General features: G+C 38.2%; 1 protein-coding gene across 2 annotated transcripts in view; it reads left to right on the top strand.

Moving 5' to 3' along the window:
* KIAA1324L (KIAA1324-like ortholog) overlaps positions 1 to 22,953 on the top strand; it is a 174,342-nt gene that overhangs the window by 47,512 nt on the left and 103,877 nt on the right. The window contains exons 1-2 of one of the 2 annotated variants that reach the window (XM_012643504.1): positions 17,516 to 17,547; positions 18,291 to 18,411. In XM_012643504.1, the coding sequence (XP_012498958.1) occupies positions 18,407 to 18,411 (5 nt within the window). In that variant the 5' untranslated portion in view covers positions 17,516 to 17,547; positions 18,291 to 18,406. Of the gene's footprint in view, positions 1 to 17,515; positions 17,548 to 18,290; positions 18,412 to 22,953 lie in introns of those variants that run through there. The other variant, XM_012643503.1, reaches the window with a different exon arrangement.

Here is a 22,953-nt window from a genome sequence, read left to right as displayed (position 1 = left end):
AAGAAATCATGTATTTACAATTATTTTCTTGGCTACAATCTTTCCTACAGATGGTTGAACTAAGCCCAGGGTGTGGATGCTGCATGTACATAGATTTTCACTCATCACTAGCAAGGACTCTGACAGACACGACTGTTCCCAGATTAGGTTGTGGTCACAGGCTAATTCTTCTGCTTTAAAGTTGAAATGGCTAATTTGTCGACCTTCCCTTATTTGCTTAGTTTAAGCATGCGGCTGGGTAACTATGGCCACAATTGATTTAGATTCCTGTTTCTCATCTGAAAAGGGTTGTGGGAATTCTTTTCAATCTCTTGTCCAGATTGTCCAAATTATCAACTGAAATGACATTTTTAGACTTAGATGCTAGTAGTGAAGTAAACACAGAGCAGGTGGGGTGGGGAATGTAAGCGTGAACATTACGGTCATGCTGGGGAGTTCTTCAGCGAATGATCACTGTGGTTTCAGGTATGCACATTTGATTGGTTGCTTTTTATTCATTTGGAGTGGAATTTGAACCCCATTAAAAAGCCATTTTCTAATTATTCATTTCTACAACATTACTATTAGAAAAAGTGGTGCTAATTGAATGGCAACATTGCTCATTTGTAAACTATAAGATTAATCTGAATTAGATGGGTGGGGACGGTCTTGCGCAATGAAGATTGTCGTGTCCAGATACTTGAGAAACATTGGTAAATAAAACATCTTAGTTTGGGGTATTAGGCTTGTCTCTTTCTGAAAGGGAAGACACTATAAAAATTTTGAACTTGTTTGTGACACATTGGAGTCCTTCTTCTAATTTTTGAATTACAAATGCTCACTAACCTCGGAATTAGCAGCAATTTGGTACCATTTAAGATGTTAATGCTATATGGACCCACTTATTGATTTAGACCTCTCAATGGAGATTGTTCAATTAGGCAAAAGTATAAATTCTTCTTCTTCTAATAAGTTAGTAACTATTTACCAAGTGCCTCTTATTTTTCTAAAACTGTTCTGGGTTCTTGAGCCATATTCAGCTTATGCATCATCTCAGATATGCATGCTCATCTTGCTGCCTGACTTCTGCTGCTTCCCACAGTTGTGGGTAGGGTTGCTGCAGGAGCGGTCCTTCACATTGCTTGGAGGAAGAACCCAACAGCATCTTGCTTCGTGCCCATGCCTTGTGCCTCTTGTCCTTGGATTTCCCTGTTGCCACCACAACATTGTGGTACGTGTTCAGAACTCACATGTGCAACCTGGAAGTTCCAAGGGGTTAACATTCCATGTGGCCAAACTTTCTCTCGATGAGAGAAGGGAGTTGGTGTATAAATTTTTCTTTCTTCCTACTCCTGAACTGGCCATTTGGAGACTCAGCTTCATACCACCTTCCCAAAGACATTCTGCAAATCTGGGCAATCTGTTTATAAGAAAGCTGTGGCCAGCTCCGTGACACACTCTCTTGTGTTTGTTCTCTGTCCTTTCCTGCCTTGCTTCTGCAACCCTGGAATTGCACTTCTCTATAAAGTGTTATCACATAAGCTTTTACCTCCAGATCTGTTTTCTGGGGAATCTGGTCTCATTCTGCGCTGAAAGACATAACCATTTGGTGGGATTACAGTGTAAATGATAATCGTATTATAACGTGATGAGTACAAGAGTTGGATCTAAGAGCTGGGGGTACAAGCAAAAAATAATTAATTCTGATTGGTAGAGGATGGGAGACTAAAGGAAGTATTCCCAGAAGGAGGTGCTTTCTTATTTGGTGCTTGTACAATGACCAGGGGTTCACTAGGTACCTGAAGCAGAGAAGGACTGCTGGAGGGAATCATGTAAAAGTCTCCGAGACAGCTTGGGACAGTTGTGATTGTGGCACGTGGTTTAGTGGCAGTTGGTGGGAGATACAGCTGGAAGGTAGTCAGGGCTGGATCACAAATGGCCTAGAATACCACAGTGGAGAGATCAGTTTAGTGGATTCGTGAGGGAGCAGAAGTCAGGTCATAGTGACTTGAGATGTAGACGAGAGATGATAATGGGAGTTAGTGAGTGTAGACTAGTCTTTCAGTAAGCATGGCTGGGAAGAAATAGAAAGGAGCTGGAGAGAGGCATGAGATGTATTACTAAGAATCCCGGCAAGAACAGATGGCTCATGCAAAAAGTTCTACTGAATAGCATTTACTAAAGAAACTTTTTTATGGAGGTGTGGACTCATTTAATAGAACCAACAACAGAAGCATTGGAACTAGCAGGAGCAGAAGATAAGGAAGCTGTTAGCACTTGCAGGCCTGACCCTTCAGCAAGTGGAAGGAATGGTGTTCTAGAAAGTCAGTGGCTGTGGAAGGCCAAAGGGAGATAAATCCTTTCCTCCGATCTCCTGCTGGTGTCTCTGATGGATGAACATAGTCAGGATCCAGAGGGCAAGGAAGCCCGAGTGGTGTAGTCCAGAGAGGTCTGCCTCTCCAGCAAATTTGGGCGGAGAATGGATTTGGAGAGTAAATGATGAATCACCAACACACAGGGTCAGGGGAGATTTTGTTTTATTTTTTTTAATAATGGAAGAAACTTTAATGATTTATTTGTTGGAAGGAGAACCAGATGAGAGAGAGGCATTACAGAAACAGGAGGCAGAATAATTAGTGGAACAAGTTTGAGGAGAGGATGAGCTTTGAAGAACAGGCTCAGATACCCATTTTGGAAAGTAGAAGGATACATTGCTCCTGCGGCCCTCGGGAAGGAGGCAAGCATATAAATTTTGCATGCACAAACAGAAGAAGGGAGGCAATTTGAGGAAACTCATGCCTGGAGAGCTGTTATTTTCTTATCAAGGTAGGATGCAGGGTTATTTGTTGAGTGTGAAGAGACTGGGCCTTCGTGTGTGGCTTGAAAATATGACTGCTAATTTCAGAATTGTCATGAGGAAAATGGGAAAGAGAGCTGCCTAGGGAAGGTGTCCAAAAAGACTGTTGAAAGGAGGTGGGGACCCAGCTGAGACAGGAAGTGCTAAAGTACTAAAAGCAAGTAATAGAAGAGGGAAATGCCCATAATACATATTAATAAGTAAATTGCTAACATTAGTAGCTGTAATCTAGTAAAGACAGAATTGTACATGTGCTATTTTTGACTCTTAGTCTCGCCTCATGCATACTGTTGGATCCCAGAAACCTTGAATCTCAAATTTCTCACAATGTCATATTTCCTCAATTCTAAGGCACCATTTATTCTAAAATGTACCAGAGTTTTATGACCTTTTTTGGTGAGTGGGAGAAATCTCCACTCCGTTAAATATACAATAATTTTTTTCCCAACCAACAATAGTGTGAATGTATCCTCCTAATTTTATTTAATTTCTCCTTTAATATCTGTGTCAAAGACCAAGTCTGTGCCTTTGCCTGAAATATCTAAAGATTCTCCTGAAATACTTTTGTCCATGAGCAGTTAGTGAGATTGGGTGACATGTTTCTTTTCTAAACCTGTGCTTGGGATCTTAGGCTGCACTGGTTTGACCTGATACTTTCCCTGTCTTGCCTTCCATGACATTGGTCTCTGCCTGATTTTCTTCTTTTATTATCCTACCCCTTCTCTTGCATTCTCTCCACATTCTGGCTTTGCCCACCACCAAGATTCTTCTCTTCTGTGAGCTCAGGCTCTGGCTCAACAGGGTTTAAGGATCTACCAATTTATGTACTTAATCAATTAGTTCTTATAGCATACCCTAATTGAAGGCTGGACTGTGGTCAAATTTCCTAATGTTTTTGTTTGTTAGTTTTTAATTTATATTTCCCTAGTGTAAATGATTCAAGCTTTGTTAATATCCCTAAAAGTTTCTTTTTCCTGCTAGATTACACTCATGGTTTTGTCACTTATAGTTAAACCCTGTCCCTTAGGAGTTATTCAGAAGTGTTTGGCAGATAGAATCTGAGCAATAGTCCTTCAAGATGCATGAAGTGGTTCTGTTCTAGCTTTTACTTTTATGTATGTATGTATTTCAAAATATTAAGGAAGTACAGATTTTTTTGTTACGTGATACCTTGTATAATGCTTAAGTTGGGGCTTTTCATGTGCCTATCACCAGAATAGTGTTCATTGTACCCAATAGGTAAGTTTTTACCCCTCACCGTCTCCCACCCTCCCCCCTTCTTGGTTTCTTATGTCGTTTACATCTCTTTGAGACCATATGTGCCCACTGTTTAGCTCCCAGTTATTAGAGAGTACGTGTAGTGTTTGTTTTTCCGTTTCTGAGATACTTCACTTAAGATAATGGTCTCTAGTCCCATCCACGTTGCTGCAAAATATATTATTTCATTCCTTTTTATAGCTGAGTAGTACTCTGTGGTATATATACATATACCACATTTTCTTTATCCACTCATGAATTAATGGGCACTTAGGTTGATTCCACATCTTTACAATTCTCTTCTAGCTTTTAAACGCATGTGGTCTGTTCTGAGGGAATCAGCAACTTCTGTCCTCTTAATTGCATTATCTCTGTGGCAGAGGTGGTCTTTTTTTACACACTAGCTTTTGGTTTTTTTTGCTGCATTATTGTGTAGTCTTTTCAGATGCTGGAAACAACAAATTAAAGATAATATCCAACTCTTGTGATACTAATAACTCAACTGAAGTGATAACTAAATTAATGTACAGTTGGCCTATTAAGTTTGCACAGGCACAAGCTATGACAGTTTTGTCTTTCTGCATAGCTAGTCACAAGTTTCTTTTGATGTGCATTTCAGAATTGTTCAAATTTCTAGAATTGAGGAAATGTGTTAGTACCTGCCTCATAGTGTTGCAATGAGGATCAAATAAGAAAATATATGTGAAACATCTTTGCAAACTGCAATGAGCCAAAGAGGTTACAGTTCTTGTTTTAGCATATGTACTACTATGTACCTAGCATAGTTCATGACCTGAAATACACTAATTCAGTAAGAGTTTTCTTGGCACACACACCTGTATATTACTATATCTGTGTATGAATAATTATCTCTTATTTGTATAGTAATTTCAATTAGTTTATTTATTCTTACAACCTTACAAGATAAGGAAGTAAGATATTAGACTTTCATTACAGATAGAAAAGAAAATTGAGGTTCAGAGATGTCAGGTGGTCTCTCTAAGGCACACAGTTGGAAAAATGGTGGTGCTGGGATTAGAATCAAGTTCTCCTCAGACGAGTCCTTGGACTATAATCTGTCTGCTTAAAGTTTCTGAGATGGATTATGGAAAAAGGTATGAGAGCACTGAGAAAATGTTTATTTTAGCCACAAAGGAAAAATATCAGCAAGTATTAGGGGAAAGAGTAGGCGAATAGACTTTGTAATTCCCAACCAGTGTGCCTTATATTTTTTGTCATAATTCATTCCTAGGAGCAGAGAAATATATTTTGTGAGGAGATAAATGTTTAATTTTCTTACTTGAAGTGACCATGTTATATATTGGTTTTAAAAATATAGATAAAGAGAAACCTGTAAAAAAGAAAGCCATTCTTATCTGTATTTTCTAATTTTTCTAGAGTAAATATTTATTACATAATAAAAAACTTGATATAATAAATTATATCTCAATTTTTAAAATAAAAGTGCTTAGAAAAATGACAGTGGGTATTTCTGGTTAGAGAGATTATGATAGATATTTATTTCCTTTATGTGTTCCCCTATTTTCTAGATTCTTGACATTGAATATATATTGCTTTGTGAAAACAAAACGTTTAAATATTATTTTGAAATCAACATATGCAGAAAACAGACAAAGCACAGTAATTAGAAGGCTTTTGATAGAAAATAAAGATATTTTGGAGCAAATAACTTGTGAAGAATTATTTTTAAATTTACTTTGAGGTTATTGATTCCCCAGGAGATAGGGTGACGTGGTAGTGCTGATACTCCAGGGAGACATGGAGAGAGATTGGGTGGGGAGGCTATTGCTAGCCAAACTGCTTTCTGTGAAGTTCAAAGAGACACAGTGAGAAATCAGTTTTTATTTTGATTTCTGCTTATGAAGTTTTAAAATTTAGCATTAGCTCGCAGGATCTAACAAAGGGCCTATAGTGGTCTTGAGGACGTGCTTTGGACTTAGGCAGGCTCAGGTTCTAATTCCAGATGTGCTCCAGATCAGCAGTATGACATTGGGCCGTTACTTACATCTTTGCTGGTTTCTTTATCTATAAAAACTCTGCCTCATAAAGTGGTGGACAGCACTGAGATATTTGTGAAAATCTTAGCACAATGATTGGCATATATTAATCAATAATGAGTGGCAGCTGTCATCACCACCACACTCATCTACCCGGTCTGGGATTTGAGACATACATGATTATGAGTTGGTATTATAGAACTACTGCATATCTCAAATATCTGTCAGCACCCTTAGTTGCAGCTGACATCAGCCCAACTCACACAGTTAAAGCTGTATTTACTAGGTAGCTCAAGATTCGGTTGAAATACCGAACAACCCTGGACTTCGGGCTCTAGGGCACCTTTATCCCACGGAGGGTGGTTATAGGAGCTGCTTTATGTTCATGAGAAGTCTGGGCCAGGTGTGGTAGCTCACACCTGTAATCTCAGCACTCTGGGAGGCCGAGGCAGGAGGATCGCTTGAGGTCAGTAGTTCGAGACCAGCTTGAGCAAGAGCTAGACCCCGTCTCTACTAAAAATAGAAAAATTAGCCGGGCATGGTGGCACGCACCTATAATCCCAGCTACTCAGGAGGCTGAGGCAGGAGGATTGCTTGAGCCCAAGAGTTTGAGGTTGCAGTGAGCTAGACTGACACCACAGCACTTGACTGGGGAAAAGAGTGAGACTATGTCTCAAAAAAACAAAAAACAAAAATAAGTTCATGAGAAGTCTCATATCTGTGACATTTTGGTGTTGTCATATGTTGATTGTCTTTTCTCTTGAATGTTGGTTAGATTTTCCTTGTTCTTTGTCTATCAAGTAATTTTTTATTGTATTCTGAATATTTTAAATATTGTGAGACTGGATCCTTTTACAATCCTCTGTACAAAGGTCGATTTGTTTTATCAGGCAGTTAACCTGGTCAGGTACAGACCATATGTTCTTTTTCCACCTTCTGTATGTGGTGGTGTCAGTGTCAATACAGTTTTCAAAGATTTTTCTATTTTTTTTTTCTTGGAGGGTGAGGACGTCTGCTCCTTGCTCAAGCCACTGAGGGTTTAGCTCAGGTGGTAGTTTATGTGGAAGTTCGGTTCTCCATGCGTTTGCTGTGTTTCTCTGAGTATATTCTACACAGGCACAGTTTGTGGGCGAGCCTGGGATTGTGCCACTCCATAGAAGGAACCAGGGGGTTCTAATCTCCATTACTCTCTGTGATATTTTCTCAGGACTTCTCTTTATATTTTGTCTGGCTAGAAAGATGGATTATTGAGTAGTTTTAGCCTCCATGCTATTGTGTAATTCAACTTGACTGGGATGGAGCGGCAAGAGAAAGAACGGAGAAAAAGAATAACAAGAATTTTCCCCCAAACTCTTTGCACAGCAGGAATCCCTTGTTCTAGTTTCTTTATCTAGAGAGATAGGTTTTCTCTTGGAGGTGTTAGGTGCTTGCACTGCTGTGGTGGAATCAGCACAGTTCAGCAACTGGTGCTGCCCTTTGGGCAGGGCTGGAAGAGAAAAAAGAAGAAAAAAAGCACATGGATTTCCCTCTCACTCCCTCACACCCCATTCTCCAGCTAACAGGGATCCCTTGTTCTTCTGTCGAGAAAAATGGGCTTCTCTTGGAGTTTCCGCATTTTCTACCTACTGTGCAACTCCCTGATTTGGCCTTTCTTCAGCTCGCAGCCAGGAAAGAAGAGAAACCAGACAACTCACTACCAGTGTATTAGTTGTTAGAAAGTTTTGACTTTCTTCTCCAATCTACGTGCTGTTATTTATTTTGCGGACTCTCACTTTTTAAATTTTGAGCAGAGTGGGAAAGAGAAGCCATAGTGGGCTTTCTTCATCTTGGCTGGCCCCAGTGCCAAGTAGCATGTCCATATGAGGGCCTGGCCAGGGGTTGGAATCAGGTGATTGACTGCCCAGTCAGAACTACATGAAATCTTAGGAGAGTTCCCCAAAGTATAACGAGGGCATAGGCATGCTATTATCTGAAGCAATGGGAAAGCAATGCCAGGCAGAGAGAACAATAGGTATCTACTGTTTATGATTAGAAAGAAAACCTCTTAACAGGTGTTTTAAGTTTGTTTTCTAGAAAGTGTAGTTATGACAGAGGTATTATTAGGGTTATTTACTCTTAGTTAAAAAAATTCTATTTGAGAGATTCTTTTGGGGTCAGTTGAGTGCAAAAGAACTTAAATAATTAGCTTGTTTTTTACTTTTCCCATGAGATTTGCAAACAAAACCATAATTTTGGATGTCAAAAATTTCAGAGCTGCTTATCACCTCTGCTATTTCTGTGGACGCTCTTTACAAGTAAAGCTCGGTTTCAAGTGGCAGCATTGACAAGAATTAGCTTTTGAATTGACATTGAATTTTATCATAAATTTTTACTGTTTGAGGTCTGCCAGTGGCTTAGCTGAATTCAAATGTAAAATTACCCTGTCTGTGGCCAAATTGTGAAATCAGCAAAGTGTGCTTTCCGTGCTCTGTCACCTCCTTACTTTCTTTTCTCCTATTTAACTATTCCCACTTTTCTTTATCTACTTTGTAGCAGAATCCTTCTTGTATCTGCCCATCTGTACAGTATTTAAGCCTTGCTAGTTGAGTGACAACCATCAGAGAGACAAACAGACTGAGGTGCTGATGAATGATAATGATAATAATCCTTCGGTGATATCCTTTGAATTTTTGCATATCCTACCAGGTACCTTATCCTAAAGTCAGGAGAAATGCAAATATTTTTTATGTCTTGGCAAAGCAATTACCTGAACTTAGGGAAAATAATACATTTGAACTGTAGAAAAATTTGAAAATATAGAATTATATAAGGGAAAATAAAATCTCTCTGTTATCTGCTGTCAATCTTTTGATATATACCTACAATCTTTTTTTCCGTGTAGTTAGTGATCACTTGCACACACTTTAAAAGGGTTTAGATGTATTGCTTGACAACCTGTATTTTACACTTAAATATGTCATAAATATTTTGTCAATAAATATTCCTTGGCATTATAATTTTAAAATGGCCTATATAAAATCCCATTATGTGTGTACCATAATTTATTAGCTATTCTCATATTATTGCACATTTACATTGTTTTAAAAGTTTCCCTATTTTAAAGAATGCTATGATGCAAACATATGATTTCCTTGGATTTCCACTAGAAGTGGAATTGATGTGTAATGGGGTGTACATAATATATTTCTGAAACTTTGATGTAGTTTCTTTTGGTGCTTATTAAATAATAAGCAGTTGCTCAAATCTTGCAAAAGCAAAGAAGCCTTTTCGGTTTCAGTCTGATTCATTCAGAAAATTTATGGTTTATATTATATACAGTTAAGTTTGCAACCATATATAATTAGACAAAACAAATGGGTTTCCAAGGATTTTATTTTTCCCTTTTTGGAAAATTGTACTTTTACGTACCGTTGTACAGTTTTAATTTAGGTTAGGCAAAAAAAAAAAAAAAAAAAAGAAGAAGAAGAAAGAAATTACCTTTACTCAAGAACCCATCAAAAGGTAAAGGGACCCTCTCCCCCTTCCAGAAAATTTTAAATTTTATCTCATGAAGTGGTAGATGTATTTCTTGCTATTCTTTTGCTTGGATGTTATATATTGTCATATAATAGAGACCAGTACCACCTTCAGACCAGGCAAGAGGGGACCCCACTGGTCCTTTTCTGGCTGTGTCCCTCCTCTTGCCTTGCAATCTGTGGGTGAAAGAGTTGTACCCACCTGGATGTCATGTCCCACCCATTTTATACCATATTCCAGGTAACATGACTTTGGAATTACACGCTTAAAAGGCTTGAGATTGCTACCACTGCCTTCATAGGGCTTTTCCCAGGCCCATCCTCCTGATTCTAGATTGTTCCATTGTGGGAGAGGCACTTACAGGACTTGGGTGTGTGGGCTGGGCTTACCACTTGCTTGTGAGAAGGCCTTTCAAGGTGCGGGGTGCGTATAGAAGAGGAAGAGGCACCTCAATTTATACTCTAGCCCTTAGTGCTGCAAATAATAGAGAGTCTGTTACATAGTGATTTGTTATTATACAGATTTCCCTGTGTTACTACAAGGTATGGGCAGAGATAGCCTTCCAGGCAGAGGAAAAGTCAGGGCCTGGGGATAAGGAAGAGTATGGCATGTTTGATACCGTACTTTCACTGTTTTATACAAGAAGAAGTTTGGGATATGAAGCTTGGAGAAGCAGATGAAAGAATGAAGAAGGGCCTTTTATGCTATCCTGAGATTATGGACTTTTTCCTCAGGCCAGTGGGAAGTCACTGTGGGGTTTTGAGAAGGGATGGCATAATGAAATGTTCCTTTAGACTTGGCTGTGGAGTGTAGGGGGTGTGGGCAAAAGCGGAAGCAGGGAGGGCAGGTAGGCTTTTGGTGGTGTTCATCCGGCAGGAGATGGTGATTGCAGTAGGGCCATGGCCATGAGGATGACCCTCGCCTACCATGTAGCACCATGCCATGGACAAATTCCAGGAGAATAATGTTATGAAAATTATTTTGGAAAACCTATAGGATTCTACAAATGTTCCTAGTGTTATTAATGACACTAATAATTATCATATTATGGATACAGGTTACATTCCAGCTAATCTCAATTCTAGGGTAAGCAGGTGTGAAAATCAGCTGAACTGATATGGGAAAGGGTGCCAGCGTGGGGTGTAACACATCACCTCTCGGAGAGCTGGATGGTGGCTCTGCTAGTCTTTGGGGTTCAAGTGGAAAGACAGTGGTGTTGAAGCCAGCTGGACTTGGGTTTTGGTGTTGGGGAAGTGTGACTGAGGCAGATCTCATCTTTAAGTATTTAGCTGTTCACATAGTCCCATTTTCAGTAAAATGTTTTTCCTTTCTCTCAGTTTTTGGCTTGATGTCCCTGAATCAGTAACCTCTCTAGTTCAGTTTTTCCAGAGAAAATAACTCTTTTCTCTTGCCATCATGGGGAAGGGAAACTGAGAGGTCTATATTCTGAAACAGATTTTCAACTAATCTTTCTGTTGTTAGATCCATTTTTCACCTCTGATTTCTGAGGTATTTGGTGCCTTCAATTCTGAGTCCTTCTACAGCTCAAATCGGCTTTCCTCTTGTTATCCTCTACCTCTGTAGCCCTGAGCTTTCAGATTTTCTTGCTTTGTTAGGTCAATTGGAGATCACCTATGCTTTCCATCTTCCAGAAATAATTGTTGACAGCAGCATCTATTGCCATTTTTATTTTTCTTTATTTTTGTGAGCTTATGGCATTTTTATTTCTTTATTTTCTGTTCCATTTAGAAACTCTATTCTTTTGCAGGTTTGTGGGGAACAGAGATAAACATATATTTAATTCAGCAAGTTTAAATGTAGGTAGATAAAATGATTGTACATGCTTAAAGACTTTTTAAATACAAAGACATACATTCTCCCCATTATCTTCGTTTTTGTTAATTAATATTGCTAATACTAATACAATGTTAAGGATTATCTAGCTGTAGATTGCTTGAGAAAATGGAAAAGTTTCCTTCATTTCTTCATGGTAGACTTGTTTTAAAATGTTCATTTTTTGAAAATTTCCTTAGAAGTACATAATTACAGGATATGGTTAGTTTCCCTTTATCAAGAACAGTGAAAATATGGGACATAAACTATAATATGAGAAGCGTAGCTTTTTCTTTCAAAGATTAAAAGGAGCTTGAGAATCAAAGAGCTAGTTGAATCACTTAGGGTCTTAAATTTAGTACTGGCAGAGGTGAGGCTGGGATCTAGGTCTGTTGTTCCCAGTCCATTGCCTATCCCTCGACAAGCTTGGATTGAAAGCCAGAGAAAGAAAATGATCTAAGCTGGGTCGTTCTAAGAAAGAAACCGTGTGCACTTTCGTTAACACTAAAATGTAAGCCCATGAGACCAGGGACTTGGATATTTTATTCACTGCTGTATCCCCAGCGTCTATACAGTGGCACATGGAATGTGTTCAATAAACATAAATTGAATCGAAAAAAATGAATCAAGCACCTCTAAGGCCTTGCTTACAAAGACAGATATTGAACTTAGGTTTAAAATATGAACTTTTTCAAAATAATTTCTAAAAAGCAATAATGTCCACAAATGAGGAGAAAAGGATGTGTCATAAATAGATCAGATACATATTACTTTACTTAGCAGTAGGTTTCCATGGTAACATCATGTTCCTTTTATAAAAGAAAAATTTGAATATAAGTATTTCTGCACAGTTCCACTGTGCTCATATACTTAATAATGTAGCTAAAGGAGCTACTGTTAGTTATCTGTGTGCCCGCATTAATTATTCTCATGCTTTTGGCCTTTCCACATAGTATAATGAGGTGTGCCCGCTCATCGGAATTGGAGTTGAAGTATTTGTGCCACGCACGACAGTCTCTCCCCCTTTTTCCCTCTTGCTGTTTCGCTCTCTCAAATAAGTGTGCCAAGTGCTTCGCTGAGCACTTAAATTCGGGAGTCTTTCTCCCAGAGGAGTTGCAGTCTCATCAAATACAAGGTTATGCTGTTCTTAACATTTCACATAAAAAAATTCAAAGAGAAAGGACTTTATGTGAAAAAAATGAATTATGTGTGCTTCTTTTTGTCCCTTCTCTCTGTGTGTTCTAGGTATCAGCATTTTCCCTGCTTTGAAGCCAGAGGCTTTCCATTGACTACCTCTCCTGAGTCTGATTCTGTGCTAGAATTTGTGGTTATCTGCTATATCTTTATAATTAACTGCAGTCAATTCTTAAATTGCCTACAGAGGATAGATAGGGAGCATTAGGAAGCTGATGTGAACAAACCTGAGTACAGAAGACCAGCAGCTACATTCCCTCTTTTCCGCATCTATTTTTCCATCCCTAGGCTAACACATTTCACTGCATACCTGTAGGCATATTCTCTTCAGGCTTGATCTCACTGCTTACCACACCATGTCAAACTAGCTATTTACCAAGGAGCTGGTAAGCACTAGAAGAATTACAAATCCTGCCTATCTTTTGGGGCCTTCTCCTTAAAGCCTTTTCATACTGTTTCAGCTCACAGGGATTTGTTCTGACTCAGAAATCATAATATTAATACAATAGGGTCACATTTTGCAGACTCTACCACGCATACTCTGCAGAATGTGATTCTAACATTTAAAAATCCTTATTTTTCCAGAAAGCCTTGCCCCTAAAATGCAAGCCATCTGAGTGCTAAGAAATAGGTATCTGTTGGAGTGCTTAAGGAAACATTGGCTGTGATGAATTTATTGAACAGTGGTACAACATTGTACTTTATGGGAGAGTTAAGAGATTTTTATTGGTGATTTTGACCAGAGTTTTCAATTGCACACTGATTTATGATGTCGCTATTCCACCTTGAGCCCTTATTCTTTATGTTTTCTTATAAAATCATGTGTGTGTATGCATCTTGTCTACTCCAACAAAATCATAAGCTTACTGAGCACAGATACAATGTTTTATTTTAAATCTCCCCCATATTTTTAGGCCATTGTATTTATTTAATAATTAAGTGCCAGGTAGTAGAGAATCATGTTTACTAATATATAAAAATGATGCATTTGTATATAGATAAATCATATCTAATATATGGTATATGTTAATGTCAATATAAAAGTTATGTATATTGTCAGTATGTCAACATATATGCATATCATTTCTATATGTGAGATTTATTTGAAACATTGTCTGCTGTAGGGAGCAAGGCTCTTATCCCCCTAAACTCTGCTGAAAAATCACTGACATGAAGCAGATTGATTAAAACAAACAAGAAAATACAAATTCATTTTAATGTGTATACATGGGAGCCTTCAGAATGAAAATTCAAAGATACAGGGGAAATTGTTCATTTTTATGCTTAGGTTCAACAAAGTATGGACAGACATGTAGAAATATGATTGGTCAGAAAGGTTATGATCTAATGTTAGTAGACTGAGTGAGGAAACCCAGCAAGGCCTGTGTGTCTAGATTCTTCTTGGCCTCTCAGAGCATGCGTTCCTTCCTTTTGGGTGTAGGGCAGGACCCTCTCTGGAATGAGGGTCTTACGGACTACAGTCAAACAAGGTAGGTTAGATAATTACTTTATGGCTAGTTTTTACACAGAATAATTTCGGGTTTTATGGCTGGCTTTTGGGAAAAGGGGTTCTGCCTTTTATGACCCACCTTGGGGAAGAGGGATTCTAGTTTCTGTGGCTACCTCAGGGAAGAATGGAACTGAGAAGCAGGAAGACAGGAGAAGGTCAGGGAAGAAATTTTGCTTCTGAGGCCTTAATTTTGGGGCACTGTTTTCTGAGCCCCATTACTAGGCTATGTGTAAACTGTAAATATTGTCATCAAAATTGGGAGATGATACCCCAAGGTTTACAGAGAGCTCCATGAGGCTTTTATAGTATAGATGACTTGGGTGTTTGGGGTGTATTATAGGCCTCCAATATTTATTTGGATGTAACCTGAATTTTTGTGTTTTAGGTGTAAGATAAACACAATTTGAATTTTTGTTACTTCAGAGTTCATGACTGTACCTTGATTTGTGAATGTATGTGCATGTGCGTGAATTTGTGTGTGTGTGGTGTGCATGGTTTCTATGGAAGGGTAATTTTCCCTTCCGTGTTTTGTGATTAGGAGTAATTCCATGCTCTCTTTCTTTTTGGGTTGTTTCCTGGTTCCCTCGTATTCACAATGTTTACACTGTTGTTATTTTGTTATTTGGGGCAGTGTCTCCACACTCCAGCTTTCTGTGGTTTACAGATATGTCTAAATAACTGCCATCCTTTGAGTTGGGTTAAGCCCAGGCTTTTCTTCTAGTTTGTAATTTGAAGAGGACAGTTTGTGAGCTGACGTTCTGTTGTTTAGAGTGTGTTCTGACTCATACCAATGTGTTTGCTGATAAACTGTCAAAAGCCCTGAAGTGTAGGAAAAATTGTTAAGAATTTTCCCCTTGTTAGGAAAAATTATGAAACACATTGAAACAGGTAGAAAAGATTATTGGCTGTCCTGTTTGGTGTGCTTTTCTGAATAATCGGTTTCTATAGAGGCTTGCCCCTTTCATTGTCTTTGAATTACTTTACAACACTGAGTTGTAGGAAACTGATAGTAATATGAATGATTCTTGTCCAATGCAAGGAAATGCATTTTATTATTTGGAATACAATTGATTATTACCCTCTATATATTTACCAGTTTTGTGTCTCTTAGTAAACTCATTTCACTTTCCTAATTGTTTATTTTTGTGTGTCCTTTGAATTCTCCTTTGAACTGGTGGTAACATCTTACTGGCTGACTTGTTAATTAATGGCAAATAAAATCTTTGACATATTTTATATTTGTATGAGAAATTATCTTACCTCTTCTTTTAAAACTGTCCTTTAACATCAGAAAATTCCCGTTTCTGAGGGACCTGTTCAAGTACTCAGTGTTTACTTGGGTCTATGGTTAGGAATTTGGGTTGTTATCTATAAATCTGAAAATTTATGTGCTATAATTCTCTTTCTTCAGCATCCTGAATACAATTCAGAATATAGTATTTGGGAGGTATATATTGTGTCTTTAGTGATTTTACTGAACTACATTATTTCTTAGATCTTTCAATGGACTTAAGGCTTGCCTTCAGAAGCAGATTTTTTGTTTTTTATTATTTGTTACCAGCCCAAATGAAATACTTATTAAATAATTGAAAAAAACTCAATCTGGCTCAGGCTAAAATCTAAATCCCTGACCCCAAGTTCTGCCCTATGCATGAAATAGGTTTGCATTTCAGTATTTTAAAATTACACATAAACACATTAAAGCTTCCCACTGGAATCCTAACAGTTTGTTAACAACAGTAGCTGTGGCCTTTTAGATTCCTTGAGTAATCTAGAGGGGGCAGATAGGTTAAAAGAATCTTAGTAGAATTGATTGGCATATGACATCCAGCATTACAGTCAGAAAATAATTCCTTTTTCCATGTTCTTATCACATAATTGGCAACATGAATAACACAGAGGCAGTGGTAGAGGAGACTTTTCTGGAGCTTACCTATTTTATTCAGAGGCCTTGCTTTATTTGAAATTCATGCCAGACTTCACAGCATCATTGTTTTGCTAGGAGACAAGAAATTACCTGAATTTTACATGTGGAGGCCAGAATCATCTTAGTGGGATATGGAAATAAGAGAGACATCCTAATACAAATAACAGGGAACAAGAGAAACAAGAAAGCCATTATGCAAGTACATGTCTGGTCAAGGCTATTCTACAGTGGGAGATTGTGGTAGGCCGAATAATGCTCCTTCTTACTTCCTTCCCCAACCCCACCAAAAAAAGATTTCCAAATCCTAATCCCAGGAATTTGTAAATATTGTCTTACATGACAAACAAGGACTTTGAAGATATATGTTAAGAATGTTGAGAAGGGGATATTACCCTGGTGGGCCCTAAATGCGATCACAAGAGTAGAAGGCAGTGTGACCACAGAGGCAGAGATTGGAGTGATGCAGCCACAAGGCGGTGGATGCTGGCAGCCCCCAGAAGCTGGAAGTGGCAAGGAGTGGATTCTCTCCTAGAGCTTCCTGAGGGAGCGTGGCTTGGCCATACCTCGATTAGCCCCGTGACACTGCTGTTGGACTTCTGGCCTTCGGAACTGTGAGAGAATTAATTTCTGTTGTTTTAAATTGCTAAATTTGTGGTAACTTGTTACAGCTGCTGTAAGAAACAATACAGATTTTGGTTCCTGGAAGGGAAGTGCTGCTGTAATAATACCTAAAAGTGAGGGAGTTGGGGAATGGGCATTGGCTGGAAGAATTTTGAGGTGCATGATAGAAAAGCCTAGATTGCCTTGAACAGACTGTGGGTAGAAATATGGACTTTAAAGACTGCCAGTCAGGGCCCAGGAGGGGAGTGAGCATGGTAGAAAATGTCTGTATGGTCATGGGCAATATGTAAATTGTCATAAACAGAATGGTGTTAAAAATATTAAAAGAGATACTGGTGAAGGATTCGAAGGGAAAGAGGAACACGTCATTGGAAATTGGAGGAAAGGTGATCCTTTTTATGGAGTGGCAGAAAGCTTAGAATTGTGTCCTACGTTTGTGTGGAGAGCAAAAGTTGTAAGTGATGAACTTGGATATTTAACTGAGGAGGTTTCCAAGCAAAAATGTTGAAGGTACGGCCTGGTTTCTTCTCGCTGCTTATAGTAAAATGTGAGAGGAAAAAAGATAAATTGAGAGAAGAACTATTAAACAAAAAGAAAATAAGACTTGATGATTTGGGAATTTTGCAGCTTATCCAGAGTGCAAAAGATGTTATATTAGGAGATTCACTGTTAGGAAAGAGTGCTGTGCAGAGAGAGAGGTCAAGGATAAAGGCCCTTCCACTCTCAGCTTCCCCATGGTGATGTGACTTGATATTTCTATTCGTACCTGTCACTGATGCCTTAAGGGAGGCACAGCCAAAGAGCAACGTCCAAGGTATTGAACTGAATACGTATGGTATAAAACTAAAGATATTTTGGGATAGATTTGGAATTTCTTTCATTCTTAAAATGCTACAAAAACATTTTGTCCTGGTTCCTCTCAGTTCAAACATCACATACGTGCTCTGACAAAGGGAGGTCACTGTGAGATTTTCAAAGCAACTGAAGGCTGGAGACAAGTGGGTTGGTTTCAATTTGGTAACTGTAACTAATGGTCTATTTTAATCGTCTGTGATTGATGGCAGCCTGCTGTGGTAGGTGTGTATTAAGCCTGGGAAAGCTGCTTAAAATCTTGTGTCTTTTACTAGTATTTGATGATTAATTATTACACCTGTTAAGTTTTAAACAGAGTGAGAGAATGGTTCTCATTTCTTTCTTTGAAACACTTGGGACAGTGACAGCAGTCAGTTTCCTAGTGTTATTTTGCTGTTTCTCATTCTCTGTTGGTTATTTAGACCTTAAAAAGCCTGCAAAAGAGATAGGGAAGTGTTCTGTAGCCTTTTTGAGTGGATAAGAGGAGAGGGCAATGGTCACAGCCTGAGAGTGTTGACCGCCCTGTCCCACTTTACCTCCTCTGTGCCTAGCACACCACATTTTTGATCATGAAGCTATTTGGGGGGTTGGGGAAGGAGTGGGATGAGAGTAGAAGGAAAGGGTACAGTTTGGAAACAGGCTTGCAGGGGGTTGGGGTGATTGAGAAAGCACAGTTGTCCCCTTAGAATTGGCTCTAACAAAGGCTTGTTTTGTGATTATTTGCAGAAAGATTACCACTTTGAATATACGGAATGTGATAGCAGTGGCTCCAGGTGGAGAGTTGCCATCCCAAACTCTGCAGTGGACTGCTCTGGCCTGCCTGACCCAGTGAGAGGCAAAGAATGCAGTATGTTTTGTCTTTCTGACCATTTATTTCCCTGATTAAACCATAAGCTGTTCAAATTAGCCCAAGACGTTAATTATAATGAATATAAGAGGCCTTACAAAAATGAACTTGTGGCAATGATGTCTAGCAGAGTAAATGCAGTCTTCCTCCACACTAGATGCCCTTGTGTCTGAAGCCTGTAATGAGACACAGGCACTATTAAAGGATGTTATTATTTTAAAAAATCTGTTTATTCTCTTATTCAAATAAGAGGAGGGCAGAGTGGCAGGATCTCTCTTTAGTGTATTTCTTCTTATTTAAAAAAATTTTAAATAAAATTAAAATTTTGGTAAAATGTACATAACTTAAAATTTACCATGTTAACCAACCATTTTTAAGTATACAGTTCAGTGGCACTAAGTATATTCACATTGTTGTATTGTCATCACCACTACCCATCCACAGAACTCTTTCATTTTGCAATGGATTTCTTTTTTTTTAGCCATAGAAATAACTTAATATAATTTATTTTTTTAGTGTAACCTACAGAGAGGTTGTAGAATTTCTGAATATCACATTCAACAGCTTGTCTTTTGGTGATTAAGCAGGTTTGAAGTGCAGCATTATGAATTAACAGAGAAATTGTCATTAAATTTATCTTTGTTTATAAATTCTACTTATTTTTTTTTAATCCTTTACTTTAGTGAGTCAGGGGTTCCTGCAGTGAAATAGTCTAGGGGTTGCCTGGAGTTCAGAGCTGGACGTAAAACTGGGAGAATTTATTTTAGTTTTCCTGCAGTCTTCCAAGTGGTATTCCTAAAAGCTTAGTTCTTCTGTTCCCAAAGGAAAGAGTAGGGAAGCAAACATCAAATGGATAACTAATTCCTTCCTATTCATACAGGGAGTGTGCCTCTGTTACTAGCTGGAGGAGTTTTAGCATAACTGGTGGGTTTACTGAGAAAAGGGAGACTGTGATAGTCATATGAGGAAATTTAGGGATAAACACCATTATTCTTGGTGAATGAGGTTAAATGAACACAGAACCTGAGAAACCCTGTGGGCAAGTGAAAGCTTCAGTCTAGCAACAGTCTTAAGAGACGGTGGAGTCTGCATGGAAGAAGAAGATGCCAGGCTGGGGTATAGGCAACCACTTGTGCAGAGAGCAGATTATCTCTTAGGGGGGAAGGTGGTTACAAGGGAAACAGAGCCCGAATATGTAATATTTAAATATTTACCAGCACACCACCTGTGTAATTTAGCCCATTGTAAATTTGCTTTAGTTACTTGCCTAGAAAATCTGTAAATCGTTTATCTGTGCTTACTTTTTACTTGTGGGCTAATTCCCTGGTTTCCTCATAAACAAGCTTGTTCAGGTGATTACCTAACCATTGTGAATACTAAGTGCATATCTGGGTGGTGTGGTGGTTCTAGCTAGCACTGACTTTTGAGAGGTGATTGTCAGTTTGAAATGGGCCAGGGTGGAGTATTGTACACCATGGAAACTGGCAAACACTGCAAATCAGGGGCCTCCCTTCCCTTGGGAGCTGGATTTTAAATATTCACCACATACCACTGATTAAATTTATTGGCCAGGGGGTCAAAAATCTGTTACAGAATTGATGCCTGCATAGGAATTAGTTTTAGTTGAATGTTGCCAGAGACATTTTTGCTCTTTATTTACTATGATGTTCCACAGATAAGGTTTTGAATCTGAAACTCCAGCAAGAATTTTTCTAAAAACTGACTAATCAAGTCACAATTAGTTATTACTTACTTTAAAAATTATAATACATATGTAATGGCTGGGACATATTTTATCTTTACAATTTGTCTTAAATCTGAATTTCCAAGTATTCCTGTGTAATATATTTGCTCTGGAAATTGTCAGTCTGGCTTTAGATCTGTGACATTTTCTTTGTTATGCTAAAGGAGAATTATTTTAAAACTCATGAGTAAGTTAATAGATCATAGTAACTTAGAAGTGCCGTTAATTTATAGCATTAAACATGTATGTTGCTTACCACTTTACCAGTCATTAGAGATTGGCTGCTAAAGGCAGTGTAATAATAACTGAATATTTCTTCAGTGGTATAGATTTTTGATTGCTAATAATAACCATCATTTCTCAAATACTGATTATGTGCCAAACATTGTGCTTGGAGCTATATGTCGTCATCCCATTGTATGTTCATACCAGCTCTCTCTGACAACTGCTATCAATGTTTCCATTTCACTGATGAGAAAACTCAGGCTTAAAGTGGTGAAGTAACTTACCTCAGGTCCTATAGCCTGGATGTGGCAGATGTTTAAATACAGACATGTCTGATTCCAGAGCCTGTCTCTTACCCACTGAGTTAACCTTCCACTCGAAGGTGGCGCCTGCAGGAGATTCCAGGTCTCCATATGGGGAACATAAAGCTCTGTTGGTAGACCCAGCAGTTGGCTCATACAGAAATAGAAATTGAAAAGTGGAATATGCAACTTCAAGTAAGTGAAGAATATTTAGGACAGTGGTTATGTGGGACATGATTTCCTCAGATTCTGATGTCTCTAAATAAAATCAAACCCAGAATTTGTCCTTTGTTGAAATTGCTACAGATTCTTCAAAATGTAGTTGGGTAACTCTTTTATCATTTCTCAGAAAGACACAGTGGAGGAGGACTTTCCCAAGGAAAGGGATTATAGGAATACTCATGAAGCAGTTGTGAATTTTTCTAGAAAACTGACAGGCAACCTATATTATATATTTGTTTTTTAAAAATCATGTACTGGCTGCAAGGCTTCTCTGAGTGAAGTAATGAGAGGTTAGGTGTCCATTTTTGTTGTGCAGGAACCCTGGGGTATATGTGAGCCTGAAGCTCATAGGGCTCAGGAAATGGCATGGAGAGGCCTCTGGTTATTAATTGACACTGGTCCCCATTGTCCTCTTGTCCCCTCTGCTGTGGAGAACTCATCAGTTGTCTTTTCTTGGTTAATGTAGCCAGTGGTCTGTTGATTTTGCTTATGTTTCAAAGAAGCAACTTCTCATTTTATTGATCCTTTGTATTTTTTTATTTATATTTTGTTTAGTTTTGCTCTGATCTTTGTTATTTCTTATCTTCTATTAGCTTTGGGCTTGGTTTGTTCTTGTTTTTCTAGTGCCCTGAGGTGTGAAATTAGGTTGTTAGTGTGTGATCTTTCTGTCTTATTGATATGGGCATTCAGTGCTATGAGCTCCCCTCTTAGCACTGCTTTTTCTGTATCTTAGGGATTTTGGTAGCTTGTGTTGCCATTGTCATTCAATTAAAAAAATATTTTATTTCCATCTTGATTTTGTCATTGACCCAAAGATTGTCCCGCAGCAGGTTTTGTTTAACTTCCACATATTTGTATAGTTTTGAGAGTTCCTATTGGAATTAATTTCTATTCCATTGTGATCTGAGAAGATACATGGTATGATGTCAGTTTTTTAAGATTTGCTGAGACGTGTTTTGTGGCCTGATATAGGTCTATCTTGGAAAACATTCTGTGTGCTGATGAGAAGAATGTATATTTTTCAGTTTTTGGGTAGAATGTTCTGTAAAAGTCTGTTTGGTCCTTTTGTTCTAGAGTCTCTTTTAAGTCCAGTGTTTCTTTGTTATTTTCTGCCTTGATGATTAGTCTAGTTCTGTCAGTGTAGTCTTGAATTCCCCAGGTATTATGATGTTGTTGTTTATTTCATTTCTTAAGTCTAGTAGGATTTGTTTAATGAACCTGGGTACTCCAGTATTGGGTGCTCCAATCCAATATATATTCAGGATTGTTGTATCTTCTTGTTGAATTGATCATTTTATCATTATATCATGGCCATCTTTGTCTTTTTTCACTGTTGTTGATTTAAAGTTTGTTTTCTACATGATATAAGAATAGCTACTCCTGCTCACTTTTGGTTTCTGTTTGTGTGGAACCTTTTTTCCACCTCTTTACCTTGAGTATATGCTACTCTTTACGAGTTAAATTGTTTCTTGGAGACAGTAGATATTTGGGTTATTTTTTAAATCCATTCTGTCAATCTGTATCTTTTAAGTGGGGCATTTAGACCATTTATATTCAATGTTAATATTGATAAGTGAGGTACTGTTGCAGTCATTATGTTGACTGTTACCTGCTTTGTATTTTCCCTCTTGCTGCTGTCTATGGTAACTGTGAATTTTTACTTTCGAGTATTTTGACAGTGGTGTGTATTGACTGTTCTCTTTGGTGGTTAGAGCTCTTTTGAGCATTTCCTGTAGGGAAGGTCTAGTGGTGAAAAATTACTTAGAGATTGCTCGTCTGGGAAAGATTTTATTTCTCCTTCATTTATGCAACTTTGCTGGATACACTATTCTTGACTAGCAGGCATGCTGTTTAAGAATACAAAAATGGGAGGTGAGAGGTAGGGGTCTAGTTTCAGTCTTCTGCATGTAGCTATCCAGTTTTCCCAGCACCATTTATTGAAAAGAGATTCTTTTCCCCAGTGTATGTTTTTGTCAGCTTTGTCAAAGATTAGATTACCATATGCAGATGGTTTCATCTCTGGATTCTCAGTCCTGTTCCAGAGGTCAA

The sequence above is a fragment of the Propithecus coquereli genome, unplaced genomic scaffold (genome assembly GCF_000956105.1).
Source record: "Propithecus coquereli isolate 6110/MARCELLA unplaced genomic scaffold, Pcoq_1.0 Scaffold199, whole genome shotgun sequence".
NCBI lineage: Eukaryota > Metazoa > Chordata > Mammalia > Primates > Indriidae > Propithecus > Propithecus coquereli.
The sequence above is the reverse complement of the archived record's forward strand: the minus strand, read 5'-3'. Positions and strand labels throughout refer to the sequence as shown.